At 30.7% G+C, this 14179-nt stretch overlaps 1 protein-coding gene across 8 annotated transcripts in view; it reads right to left on the bottom strand.

The window, feature by feature from the left end:
• Positions 1-1090: 1090 nt before the first annotated feature.
• Positions 1091-14179, bottom strand: part of LOC143225288 (uncharacterized) — a 66773-nt gene continuing 53684 nt past the window's right edge. For 5 of the 8 annotated variants that reach the window (XM_076454429.1, XM_076454422.1, XM_076454425.1 and 2 more), the window contains 6 exons: positions 13929-14045; positions 10848-10896; positions 10228-10372; positions 7171-7273; positions 5325-5696; positions 1091-4242 (listed from right to left, as the gene is read on the bottom strand). In XM_076454429.1, the coding sequence (XP_076310544.1) occupies positions 4048-4242; positions 5325-5696; positions 7171-7273; positions 10228-10372; positions 10848-10896; positions 13929-14045 (981 nt within the window). In that variant the 3' untranslated portion in view covers positions 1091-4047. The remainder of the gene's footprint in view (positions 4243-5324; positions 5697-7170; positions 7274-10227; positions 10373-10847; positions 10897-13928; positions 14046-14179) is intronic. The other 3 variants (XM_076454423.1, XM_076454428.1, XM_076454424.1) reach the window with 2 other exon arrangements.

Raw genomic sequence — 14179 nt, forward strand, 5'->3', positions numbered from 1 at the left:
ATGAATGACAAACTGAGCCTGATAATTAACAAATCCAACAATGCAATTAGTTTGGAACTGCAACTACTATTATTTAAATTAGCATCACATAACTGTAGGAGAGACCTTATTAACCACAAACACTTATTTACTTCATCATCTTTGACCAAATTTATATGTCAGGTCTTCACAAATTTTTGTCAACACATTGTCTTGGGCCATTAGTCAGGCCAGAAATTGTCTTTGGCCTCCTTCTAGGTCCCTTCAGGAGTATAAAATTAAAAATTTTATGTTGCCCTGTTATTTCCAAATATGTCGTCTATCCATATGCATTTCTTGTTAGTTATCTCTATTGTGACATCTTCCTGTCCTATCCTTCTTCTCACTTATTGAGACCTCTGCGAGCCATTGTAAAATTATCCTAAGGTATCTGTGGATGAACCCACACAGTTTTTACTTGATTTCTTTGGTTGTTTTTTACCAGTCTCACTCATGTGGATTTTACATTGGTACTGAACAACTACATTTTGGTCTTAAAAGAAATATTAATGGTTCTCCACATTGGTTTTCATTGTACTAATTCTTGTATAACTAATCACAAATTTATACTTTCCTTATTATTACATGTTCATAACTTGATAAGGGACAATATAACAATGTATGCATCACAGAACTGCAAGATGATTTCACAACTAGTAAATTTGTGATTTTAGAAAAACATGTAAGTTCAGGAAATCAATTTAAAACAAAAATACAGTGCCATAAAAATCTAAGTAACAGGGTAACATATTTTTATGTAACAGCTATTGTAAATGTAGAAGTTAGCTGGAAGCGCTTCTTGATAGTCATCTATTTTCCTTGTGACAATTTAAAATATATTTATTTCTATTTCCTGATGTATCTTTGAAGCCCTGGATAAAATAAAAGTTAATAAACACTGCTGACTTAGCCTTGGTAGGATGATGACAATCTTTGTCCACTTCTTACATGAATGTCAATGAGTAAAAACAGTGGATATATGAAATACGAAAAACGTACGCACTGAAAGAGAATGTTTTATGTCAACTGTTCTGTTATTCACCGATGGTCATATACTTAACGGAACTTTATATCATTAATAAGTTTCATTGTTTATTTTCTATTCGTACAGTTACATACACATACATAAACTGTACAAACAACTATGGGTAGGTAGTACAAGTTTACAAAAATATCATCTTTCTAGTAAATTATAAAATGACTCTGCTTCTAGGCTAAAAAAAATATGACTTACAAGTCTAAAATAAGTCTTTCTTTCACAAGTTACCTCTGAATGACTAAGTTATTGAAAACTGTGAAAAACAACTTTCACATGTAGCTTACTGTTACAAGTCAATTAAAAAAGTTAAAACATGAATTTGCAAATTTTTAACAAGCATATTCATAAACTTATTTTCAAGACATCTTGAGAGCATTATATTAATGTACAGCTGTGACTCAACAGTTTTTGATGTGTATTTAAAACATAACATATATATTTTTATAAATACTATTACCAGCCATCTTAAAAACATTATAATGATGTCAAGCTGTGACTGTGGATTTATATACGTATTTAAATATAACTTGCATGTTTATAAATACTATTACCAGACATCTTGAGAACATTATACTAATGTTTAGTTGCGACTACAGTTTTTGACATGTATTTGAACAAAACAACTCAAAACACAGCTAGAAAAATGGACATACAATTAAAACACCTTACATTAAAATACTATTATTAGCTTTATTTGCATAGGTGATCAGTCAAAATCAGCATATGATGTCTACAGCAGCCTTGATTTGTAAAACAGCTTAACAACTTCTGTGTTCCTTTATAATGTATATAATTGGTTTTAAGAATAAGTAATACATACTTAATGCCAAGCAGTTGGTTATGATTTTAAAATACCAGCTAAAAACATATACTTCACAACAGTTTTTTTATGTTGATTAAGACCTGAAGAGATCAACCATTTAGAAACAAAAAAACCAATAGTGAGATCAAAAGTGAATACTATCTACAAGCTGTAGTTAAAGATCAAGTTTCCTATTCAAGCATCTTTTACCCGAGACAAGACTACACTTTTACCATTTTGGAAGAATTACTAAAATTTAGCAGTTTTACTTCTCTTAAGATAACAGAAAATATTTTTAAATATAATTTATAGATTAATAGACACTATGGTACTGTGAGACACAACAGTAACTTTTTAACATGACCACAAATTGAAAAAAATATGAAAGATTTACAATACTACTACAATGAAAAACAAGCACTTAACGTGACAAGGAATACTAAAGATATAGGGTTTTTAAATAATAAAATATTGTCTTTATTGAAAGTAACAATAATGCATTGCTTTAATCAGTAATTAGAAATTTTATTGGTTCAATTAATAAAATTTTGCATTTATTGAAGGCAGCAATGCATTGTTTTCATCCACATTTTAGTGTAGACAAAAATCACACTTGATTGAACCAACTGAATTTAATAAATAATACATATGAATTCAGTACTGATTATGCAAAAAATTCAGAAAACTGGAAGTTCTAGTCACTTGGTAATAGAAGACAAATAAATTAACTGTAGAAGAGCTAAAAAGCCAAACAACTGGAAGCTAAATTCACCCAACAATAGAACACACACACATGTATATATATTCAAACTTGTATTTATATGTATATATTTACACATAGAAATTTATTTCAAAATGTTTGTTTACTTTTCTATCCATTTTTCATCTGAATTGTAAAAAATAATCCAAATATTTCTTTCTGTATATGTAAATTACATAACTTTAAAAACACTGGTAGTTTATCACTCTGTGGTGACTTACTAAAATATCTTACTTTCTGTTTTAGAGGATTCATAGCTAAAATAGTTTCTCCAACAAAACTAATACCAATATTTTGAATGTTTGGACATAAAAAATACTATCTGTTGCTTTTTAAATTTTTTGTTATAATTACATGGGTTTAAGGGTATCTTTAGGCACACTTTTCTCAATTTCACATGTCATTTCTATGGTTGTTTTACTACACATTGATTTGTACAATACAATTAGATATTTTACCAAATTATTTATAAATTTTTTTTATGGTAATTTCTTACTGAGCACTAAGTAACTTTCACACAGAGAACTGTAACACTAACAAATTTTAAAAACAGTGTCTACTTCTTTACATCTCTGTACTAAGCATCAAAAACCACAAGATGCTGCCTTTGTTTCATGTTAGAAAGTTTACAAAACTGGTTTAGTGTACATTACCAAGTCCACTTACCATCATTTTTTTTGTCCAGGTTATTCAAGACAGATCAAGTATTAAAGTGGATGAATTTATCAATATTCATTGTAGTGTCATATAAACCTAAGACTAAAGAATTTTAGTACTAAACAACACAGTTTGTTCAAAAGTTTAACAATGTTCATATGTCAGGTATATTTTCTTGTTACAGTAACACTTAGATTAGATTATCACTACATTCAAACATGGCAAGTGTCCACCTACCTCACAATCTGTTCTTAGTTATTGACTTATCAGTAAAACAAAAGGTTACAAACTTTCTTCATTAGCTCAATGGTTTATAAATGACAGAATTCTAAAATAATTTGATTCACTTAAAAGTGTGTGTTGAGTTCTAACTTTGGAAGATTTTTACAAGTATTTAGATATAAAGCTTACCACCAATAATAACAAAGTCTTTTAATCAAACCCTCAATTTCCGGTATTAAAAAGTTTGCTTTGCTTTCAGTTTGTTTCTGCAAGTATCATCACCATGACAAATGTTTTAAGTAACAATGATGCAAAAAAGTCATTATATCAATTAACTTTGTTTCTCCTTGCTACTAAAAGCAAAATCTCTGTGACCATTAAGGTTTAAAATGCTGATATCCATGTTTGTGTGTATTATATATATCAGCATTTTCATCATCAATTTCTGGTTACTGAAACATCTTGTCTTTGCTTTCTTTAATTAACTTGTTTATAAACATATTTTAACAGACAATAAGATAATAACACCAAAGCTATTTGAACACACCACTAGGAGACAGTGTTTAATAAAAATTCGACATAGCCTTCTGCTCCTGTGAAAATAACATCTACCCATATCCGCATGGCTTCAGGGCTGGGGGCTGCAAGGCAGTATGTTCGGCCATAGGTCTTGACACAAAACGTAGATCTTAAGTTTGGACTTTTATTAGAGTGCAGGTGGTCCACATAAACTTCTTCAATAGCCTTTAAATTGATAGACATAAGTAACATTAAGAATGGCACAGTTTGTCTTCAACCAACACAATGATGGATATTACAAACATTGTGGAAGATGTTTTAACAAGATACTCTATGCATGTAGCATACTAACCATTATAAGTAATAAAACAGTAGACAATTCACATTGAAACAATAATTTGGGATAGGTTCACAACTTTACATAAACCAAACTAAACACTGTTACTAGCTTTAAACACTGGTAACTTGCATGAGCTATAGAATTAATTCTAATCAAACTTTGTCTCTGGTTATTTACTGTGTAGAGATATATAGCAATAAGATATATTTATTCAAAACAATATTTTGATTGTATTAAATTTGTTTCTGAGGCATAAATGAGAACTGTGTTCTATTTTCATTTAGTTTCAGTATCTTTGAACATAATTAAAATAAAATTACAAAGAAGCCAAGTCTTGTGATATTTTAAGAGACTTATTTATATGCACATTTAGAAATGTTTGTAAAAATAAAACTGGTTATAGTTAAATTATGTTTGTATATTGAAAAACTACACTACTGTGTACTTCCATACTCAAAACTACAAATCATTTTTGCTGAAACCTTAAAATTTTGAATCATCATCCTCATTTAGCAAACACAGCTTCTCTATTGTTTCATCATCACTGTTAATGTTATCACTGGAATCACTGTCTTTGTCATCATTCCTCACTGCAGGAGTGGCATCATCTCAAAGGATGTAATTTTTGAAACCACCAATGGCAGTTTGAGGCAACACTTTTTAAAGCAATGTTCAATCAGTATTCCAAAATCCTAGGTGACTATTATTTATGGTGATAAGGCAGATTTGACTTTTTGATCACAAAGAATACAGTGTGTGATATATTTGGGAGTGTATAATGTTTGGAAAATTACAGAATATTTTATCACAATGAAATGATTTTCAGCATATTGCATATGCCTTAAAACATGGTGTTCACTAGTTTAATACTTTGTGGTAAGAAAACAGTCTTACACATTTTCTAAAGTATTTTTAAGTAAAATATAAATCTTAAAAACTAAACAAAAACAGAAGCTTCACAACACACCTGAAAATAAACCCCTCCTTTCACTTTTGCTTCACCATTATCACTATAGTATACAAGAGCATGTTTAGTACGATCAAAGACAAACCATCGTTTCTTCCACATCTTCAAGGCCCCACTTAGTTTCTGCAGGTAACCTCGACAAGCTGTAGAACTTATGTGCACATGAGGACACAATTCAATCTGATGACCAGCTGTCTCAATATGAAGCCTCAAATTGAACTCTGACCCACGGACTGGGAGATAGCGAGTCAGGGGACGCTGAGATTTGAGTTTTTCTCTTTTCTTGATTTCCTCATGACCTGGTTCACAAGAAACGTCCAAGATAGACTGTCCATCATTATGATAAACATTTGGATCTGTCTGTATGATCTGCTATAGAAAACAAGATATGTAGTGAAAATGAGTTCTTCACATCAAGCTCATAATAAAAAGTTGCAAAGGGCAGAATCTGGTTATGAGTAAAAAAATGAATTTTTAGATGGATTCTTTTACAGTCATATTTTCTCAACCATTTATAAGTGGTTCTAATATGAAAAAATTACTTGCATATCTACAGCTGTTATTACTTTTAGAATAATTAATAAAACAACATACATTTAATAACCGTATGCTATACCTTGTGTAAGAATTAAGAATGGAACATTTCATAAAGTTAAAAATAGGCCTTCAGAACTTTTTCCACATATATAAATGTTATTAAATGAAATACACACGTTGTACAGTAAAAAAAAAAAAAAGTTTGAACAGTTTAAATGCTGATAGCTGACAAAAAGCTGGAAATTAATAGACTTGAGTTTGTTTGTTTTTTTTATAAAACATGTTAACAGCATATCTTTGTTTTCTATTAAAGCCCAAATATTTTCATCTGCCACAAGTCACTGCCCAATAATTTCATTTTTTCTCAGTATCAAGCTTCATCAGTTGGACTGGATGATGGTATATAAAAGATTCTATAAACTTTATTCATATATGCAGTATCATACTTTAAAAGTTACCATCCAAATGCTGAAAGACATCACGTATGTCATATATAATTAGTAAAGTAATGACAAAAACAAATTTAAGTAATTTCATGATGTAATGCTACACTGAAGTAAACAAAATGAGGTTAGTCTAATAGCCCTTCTGTTACAAAGAGTTTGAAATAAAAAAACAATTAGTTAACAAACTGAGGTGTAGATTTGGGTTACAATGTTTCACAAAATTATTAATCTCAGAATCTGTAATGAAAAAACTGTTGAATTTACTAGTGTTGAACAAAATTGTATTTTCATCCAAGAAACTAAAATATAAGCATTATAACTTACTTCAAATATTCATAGTCAGAGATAAAAACTTTAAAACTTTCAAATGAAAAGTGTCTGTTTTGTTGAACATTTTCTCAACAGCATATACTACAAACACAGATAATGTGTCACACTTTTAGCAAAAGAGTTTTCATTTTTTCCACAAGTTCTGGTGGATACATTTGTTCAGTAAAGGCAACAAAACTAATACGTTAGTAAGAAAATATAGTCAATATATCTTCAGGCAATTCTAAGGTTAGAAAGTCTTACTAAAATTTGTTTATAAAAAAAATATGAAGTTTGAATACATCTGTAATTTGTTCAATGAAGTTATAATCATGAACTTTTTGGGCATATAATTTTTTTTTTTTTTTTATCTTTAATGAAAAGTACAATACTGAGATCTCATTTACCTTATATTTTCCTCATACTTGTTTTATTATTTATGTTTTTTGTGCCCTTAGGCTTAAGTCTCAGCAACCATGGGGTATAAACTGGTTGTTAGCAATATGAATTAATGTTAATGCTAGACATTGATAAGAGAAGCTACTGGACCCTACCTCATCATCAATCCCTACATCAAAACTCAGATCATCATCACCTTGTGAACTAGGAGTTGGAACATTTGTCCGTCGGCAAGGGTCTTCTCCACTGCTACTTATACTAGAAATATCAATATTGTTCAGAAAAATGTGAAAAATACTAATGTATAATTATATTCTCTAATAAAAGACTGGACAAGTTCACTGACAAAGAAAACCTCTCAAATAATTTGATTACAAAAACTCCTACAACCTGTATGTAATGCAGATAATCCCCCTCACTGCAAGACAAATTGTTAAATTTACACAGAATGTACGACACTGTGAATGAATACTAAATGGAAAATTTCACAATTTCTGGTATCAACAACAAAAATGAAGTTATCAAAGTTAACTCAAAAATTTTGTCAATAAATGAAGATAATAGATTAACAATGAGCACAGCCCAGCTGAACATGTGCATGTTTTTTTGGTCTGACAACAAGCACAGCCTAGCTGTACATGCACGTTTTTTTGGTCTGACAACAAGCACAGCCAATTGTACAGATGCATGTATTTTTGTCTGACAACGAGCACAGCCTAGATGTATACATATTTTGTGGCGATGTAAAACTTGCTTGAAGTAAAAGTGTATCTCAGGACGGCTGGTATGGGTATTAACACTTTTACTAATAAAGCAGAGAATGTTTCTATCTTCTTAGGTCATCTTCAAGTTAACAAAAAGAGAGTTTGCAACTGACAGTTACTGGGCACATTTCTTAAAGATGAGAGTATAAGTGGGTAAGGGATTGTAGGAGGCATTGCAGTTACATGTTAGGTTATTAATTAGTATAGGTATAAAGTTGTTCCTGTATATTGGTTTAATTTTGGTTTTAGTTGTTGTGTACGTAGGTCTTCTTTGATTTTGTATTTGTTTATATTTGTTTCGCTAGTTAGTATCTGGGTGTTTTCTATGGTTACATTGTGTTTATTTGATTTGCTGTGTTCAAAAACTTGTGATGGTATTTTTTTGTGTTCTGTGAATCTAGTTTCCATTTTTCTGGTTGTTTCTCCAAAATAGAAGTTGTGGCATTTGTTGCATTGTATTGTATTTTATAAATACAATGTCAGTGTAGTGTTTACATAGTATAAACTTTAGTTTTGTACCTGGTTTCTGAATAAATTTGGTGTTTATTGGAATGTTGTGTTTGATTATAAGTTGTTTTTTTTTCAAATGTAGGGTACTTTTTTGTTGATGTTAGACATGTATGATATGCTGCAGAGTATTTTTTTTGTAAGTCTACTCACAAATGGACAGTTTTGATGTTATCTCCCTCTTCACAGAAGTCCCAGCCACTGAAGCCTGCAAGACAAATTTATATCCAAGACCCCAACCCTTTGATACATACCCCCAGCAACCAATTAGCAACCCTTATAGAATTCACTACCACAAAAACTGACTTTATGTTCAATGACCAAAACTACCTACAAATAAATGTTCTAAGTATAAAAAATCCCGTGTCACCAATTTGAGCCAACATTTTTATGACACAGATTGAATCTCATGCGATCAATTCAAAATTACACCCACCACTACAATATACTGGTACAGGTATGTTGATGATACAATTGCTAGATTCACATTTACAGAACAGTTTTTTTTTCAACCATGTTAACTCTGTACACCCCACATTAAGTTCACCTGTGAACAGGAAAAAGTTAATCAAATTGCATTTCTCAACCTCAAGATCACAAGAACCAGTAAGATTCAAAACACAAATCCACAGAAAAATCATCCATACTGAATTCTACATTCCCTGGGACTAAACACATGAAACAAAACAAAAATAACATTAAGAAACCAAATAAACAGCCATAAATCTATGTTCATCCCATAAAATTAACAACAAAATCAACAAAATACAACACTTTATCAGCTTCAACAAATATCCTCCATAAACCGTGGAAAAAATTATCCACACATAACTAGATTAACAACACAATTACCAACAAACAAACAATAATAAATCCCAAGATACAACAAACTGAAAAATCTTACACTGCTGTATACCATATGTTCCCAATATCAACAAAAAATAACTAACATTTGGAACAAACTTATAATGAAACACAATATCCCAGTAAACATAAAATTCATTCAAAAACCAGGTACAAATCTAAATTACATACTATGTAAAAATTACACTGACAAACAACACCAACATTATTTATAAAATACAATGCAACAACTGCCATGACTTCTATACTGAGAAACAAGCAGAAAAATGGAAAACAAATTCAAAAAACACAAAAAAATACCTTCAAAAAATTTTGAACACTGCAAATCAAATAAACACAACATGACCATAGTAAACTCCCAGATACTAAGTAGGGAAACAAATATAAACAAACACAAAATCAAAAAAGCCTTACTTATACAATGACTGAAACCAAAATTAAACTAATATAAAGGAACACCTTTACACCTGTAGTAATTAATAACCTAACATCCAACTGCAACGCCCCCTACAATCTTGTACCCGTTATACTCTCGTCCGTAAGACATGCCCGGTAACAGTCAGTTGCAAACTCTCTCTTTGTTAACCTGAAGATGACCTAAGAAGGTCAAAAGATTGTTCTCTGCTTTATTAGTAAATGTGTTAATACCCATACCAACCATCCTGAGATATAAGAGTACAGCCTAGTTGGATACATCTGTTTTTCTAATTCTAACAACAGAGTACAGCCTAGTTGAACATGCCTGTTTCACTCTTTGATACTGAATACAATTTAAGTGAATAACATGGATTTTCTAGTTCTGCCTGAAGAATGAGTACAGTTTATTTCAGTATTGCTGCTATTCCACTCCTAACTGAATGATACATTTTCGTACCTGACAACTCAATACAGCGCAGTTGAAACAGTAGGTTGTTTTTTACTTCTGGCTGACAAGCAAATGTAAAATTATTGAAATACTAGATTTCAGTGACAACCAAGTGCACCCTTAAGTAATAATGCTTAACAGTTCTAGTTGGTGACAGACCTTAGTTTGTACCTTCAATCAGTCAAATGTTTTGTTCTACTTCCAGGTCTTACCTTTCCGTGGGCAAATCTGTGCTTGCTGCACTTGAAGATTCAGACTCAAGACTGTAACAACTGTCACAATTTTTGCTTACAAGACCTGTCTGTAATGAACTGCACCAATTTGTTCTCCTTCCACTATTCTGTCGAACAGCTGGTGCTAAAATTAGAAATACATAGTAATGATTTACAATTAGATTTGATTTTATTAAACCTTTAGGAGTAAACAGGTGCAATTAACTTCCATCTAAAAAAGGAGATGTGAAGATTCTAGCATTAAAAATCAAGATACACACCCATCTTTTGATTATATACAAAAACTTTTATCCATTACTGTATCTTAATGGTACTGTACCCATATAGATACTTTTTTTTTTAAACCAGATGCCTGAGAGACAGTATTATACAAATTATTTATGTATTAATTATTTAAAAAAAAACAACAAACTTTCCACAGTATTTACTTTTTATCCCAATTTCATGGATGATGATTAGTTGTTGTTAAACACAAAGCTACACAATGGGCTGTTTGTGCTATGGGTCCCACCACAAGCATAAAAACCCAATATTTAGTACTGTAAGTCCAAAGACTTGCCACTGATCCACAGGTTACAAAAGTTTCTAGTGTAACTTACCATTCCAGTTGTTCTTGTTGTCAGTTTTCGCTTTATACTGTTGGCTCTTCTGGGAAAAAAAAACAACAACAAATTCAATACATACAAAACAACCGTAAACACAAACATTTTTTTTTTTTAAATAGAATATTACAGGATTCTGTTAAGAATTAAATATTATCAGTAATCCTTTTCAGTAACCATGACAACAGAAAGTTGTTAATTCATTTGTAAAATACATATTTCATGACAAACAAATATACTGAAAATATGAATGTGTTTGTTAGGTTGTTTCAAATGTAGCAGTGTTATTCATATCATCAATGGGTAAAGAATATAAAATAATGTTGGCACTTTCTAGATGTCTCTTTAAACAAAGGCATTCTACTTAAGTGCACAAACACTATATTGTACCAATGATGAATCAAGTGATAGCCTCAGCAATATTAATACAAACGTATATATAATTCACTGCCCAAGCTATGTAAATACAGACCTTTATTCACATAATGGTTAGCATACAATAACATAGTAAACAAGTGATGTGTCATGTGACTGCCTGAACCATATAAATAGATATGTTTGTATACAATGGTTAGTATACAACTACACAGTAAAGAGTGATGTGTCAAGTAATAGCTTAAACCATATAAATAGATATGTATTTATATAATGGTGAGTATACAAAATAATTAAAATAAAGTGCAAGGATTTCTTAACTTTCATAATAACATAGTAGTAGATATCCTTAAAAACTTGTTTGAATAAGTTTTCAGAGGTACCTAGCATTAAAGTCAATTAGTCAAAAGAGAATACAGTGGTCATCAGAAGAGACTAATGGCATCTTCTGAAAAGTAAAATATGACCAGATTGCTTTGTAAACAGCAACAGACCAATGATTTCAAATGTGGTCACAATTTGGCTGTTTGTAACCACATAATGTGAGAGACAATGCAAAATCTGTCATTTAAAAATGTAAATCTAGTATAAAACTGCATATCTTAGCTTCAGTGGTGCTTAGAATAGGAAATGCAAGCTTGTAATGAATGAAGACATGCATGATTCCTTTCTATATCAAATGAAGAACAAAAACTATAAAGAAAACTAGATTAGAATCTTCAACCTGCTTGTGCTGTTTCAATGATTTATTAAACTGGAAGTGATGTAATGGTAGGGTATTCTCAAGTCACAAGTCTTCTGATTCTTTCAGAAAGTTATCACTAACATTCCCACCTCATAATGCTGTGCTTTTAATATATGAAACAAGCACCTTTCTAACAACCACATTTCATTCAAAATTTATTTGAAGACCATAAAATGACTTCATACAGTGATGTTATTTGACAACCACAAAATATTAGCAGCTTTGGAATGAGTGTGGATGTAACATCCACTACCTTTGAAATATCTGAAAGAAACACTATTAACAAGGCATTACAATCACTTAAGATAACAGCTGAAATTTATATGACACCAAATATCACAACAAATAGTGGTTAAACTCAACATTTAGTAGGGGTTCTATTCAGTGTAAGCGTTTGAAGCATAAGAAACAACAAACACTGAAGTATCTACCCATATTTTGGTGTTATGGTGAACAGGGATCTTGGTGTATTAGTCTATCAATCTCTAAAGCCATCCAAACAGTGTATTGTTGCTAGTGGTAAGACAAATAGGATTTTAGGATTTATCTACAGAAATATTGAACAAAAGTTTAAAGAGATTAAAATTTCATTGTGCAGGTTAAGCCATTTTTGGAATTTGTATTAAGTCATAAACTCTTTATCTTAAGGAGTGGCATCTGGAATGGAGGAGTTGTAATATGAGGAGAGGTTGAAATCTCTTAAACTGTTTTCTCTTGAAAAAGAAGAGTTAGGGGAAACTTGTGTTTAAGATTGTAAAGTGTTGATACATCATCTTTTTTCATATTTAACAGTGAGAACATTAGGACTAGAGGATACAAATATAAATTTTGGCACAGTATGAGTTATTTTCAGATAAAACAATTTTATTTTCCTAACAGCACAGGGTAGTTGTCTTGCAGATTGTGTGAAGGCAGCACATTTAAGTGAGTTTAAGAGAAAGCTGGATACACAACTATATGTATGATAAAGGCTGGCTTTAAGATTTAAAAAAAATCTATTAACATTTTCAGTTTAGTTTAGAGAATGGGACAGCCAAAATGGGCCATTAGGTCCCACGTTGTTCCAAAGCAGTATGTTATATTATGTTCAGACTCGATGACCTACAAACAATAAGTTATGTTTCATTGTAAGAATATGGTTTCCTAAGCTAAGTATATTCATGTGATACTCTTGTACTATGAAGTAAAATATATTTTATTATCTGTAGTGTTTTTTCTTTTTAACTTTAATGCCAAAATATTATTTTTATTGTAGTGTATTAAAATTAAACAATTCCCAGTATGATATTTAAATTTTGGAGTAATGGTAAAGTCTCTGTATGGTGAATGGATATTTTCAATCTGTAAATATGAGTACTTTTAGAATGATCATCAGTATTAACTATTACATTATTCTAATAGCTACTAAGGAATACATAAAGTTACTCAAATATAAACACTCAAAGTTAAGGTCTTTTTTTTTTAAATTCTGATACTCAAAATATCCATTTTAGATACTTTAAAGAAGCGTAAAAGGAGTAAATATAAACCAGATTTAAACAATATAATAATCTCATTTTTACATATCTCATGAGCAGAATGGAACCTGGGATCTCTCACGTGAGTGCTATTCTAATTAAGTTAAAGGTTTACGTAGATAGCACCTACAAGTTTGGACCATCTTGATATTCACAGAACCCTCACAATGAAAATATTATTCATTGTTCAACCTTAGGTTTTAAACTGTAGCTTATCTTTCTACAAAAGATATGCTATTAGTTTTCACTAATGTTTCCTTATGAAAAACTACATGTTGGGAATGACCAGAATTATTTTAAATTACATTTAGACAGCTATCACACACACACACACAGAGAGCTAACATTTATGAAGTGAATAAATCTAACAAATGAATTGTATAAAAGGTTGATAACTATGCTGTTTTAAACACCAAAAAAAAACAAAAAACTCTGTCTGACCTGTTCTTTGTCGGATGAAAAAGGAGAACTATCTGAGCTACTCTCTGGTGTGCAAGGGTTGCAACTTCCCTGCAATTCTTGCAGTAGGCTTATTGTCTCATGGAGCTTTACCTGTACCTGTGAATATTATTAACATAAAGAACACTCCAAGGAGATCTGTTTGCGTAATTTAATATTATCAACCCCCCCAAGTACAAAATAAATCAAAATAAAACTATGAAAATAAATTTACACAATATATCTTTGACACA

The sequence above is a fragment of the Tachypleus tridentatus genome, chromosome 9 (assembly GCF_004210375.1).
Source record: "Tachypleus tridentatus isolate NWPU-2018 chromosome 9, ASM421037v1, whole genome shotgun sequence".
NCBI classification, from domain to species: domain Eukaryota; kingdom Metazoa; phylum Arthropoda; class Merostomata; order Xiphosura; family Limulidae; genus Tachypleus; species Tachypleus tridentatus.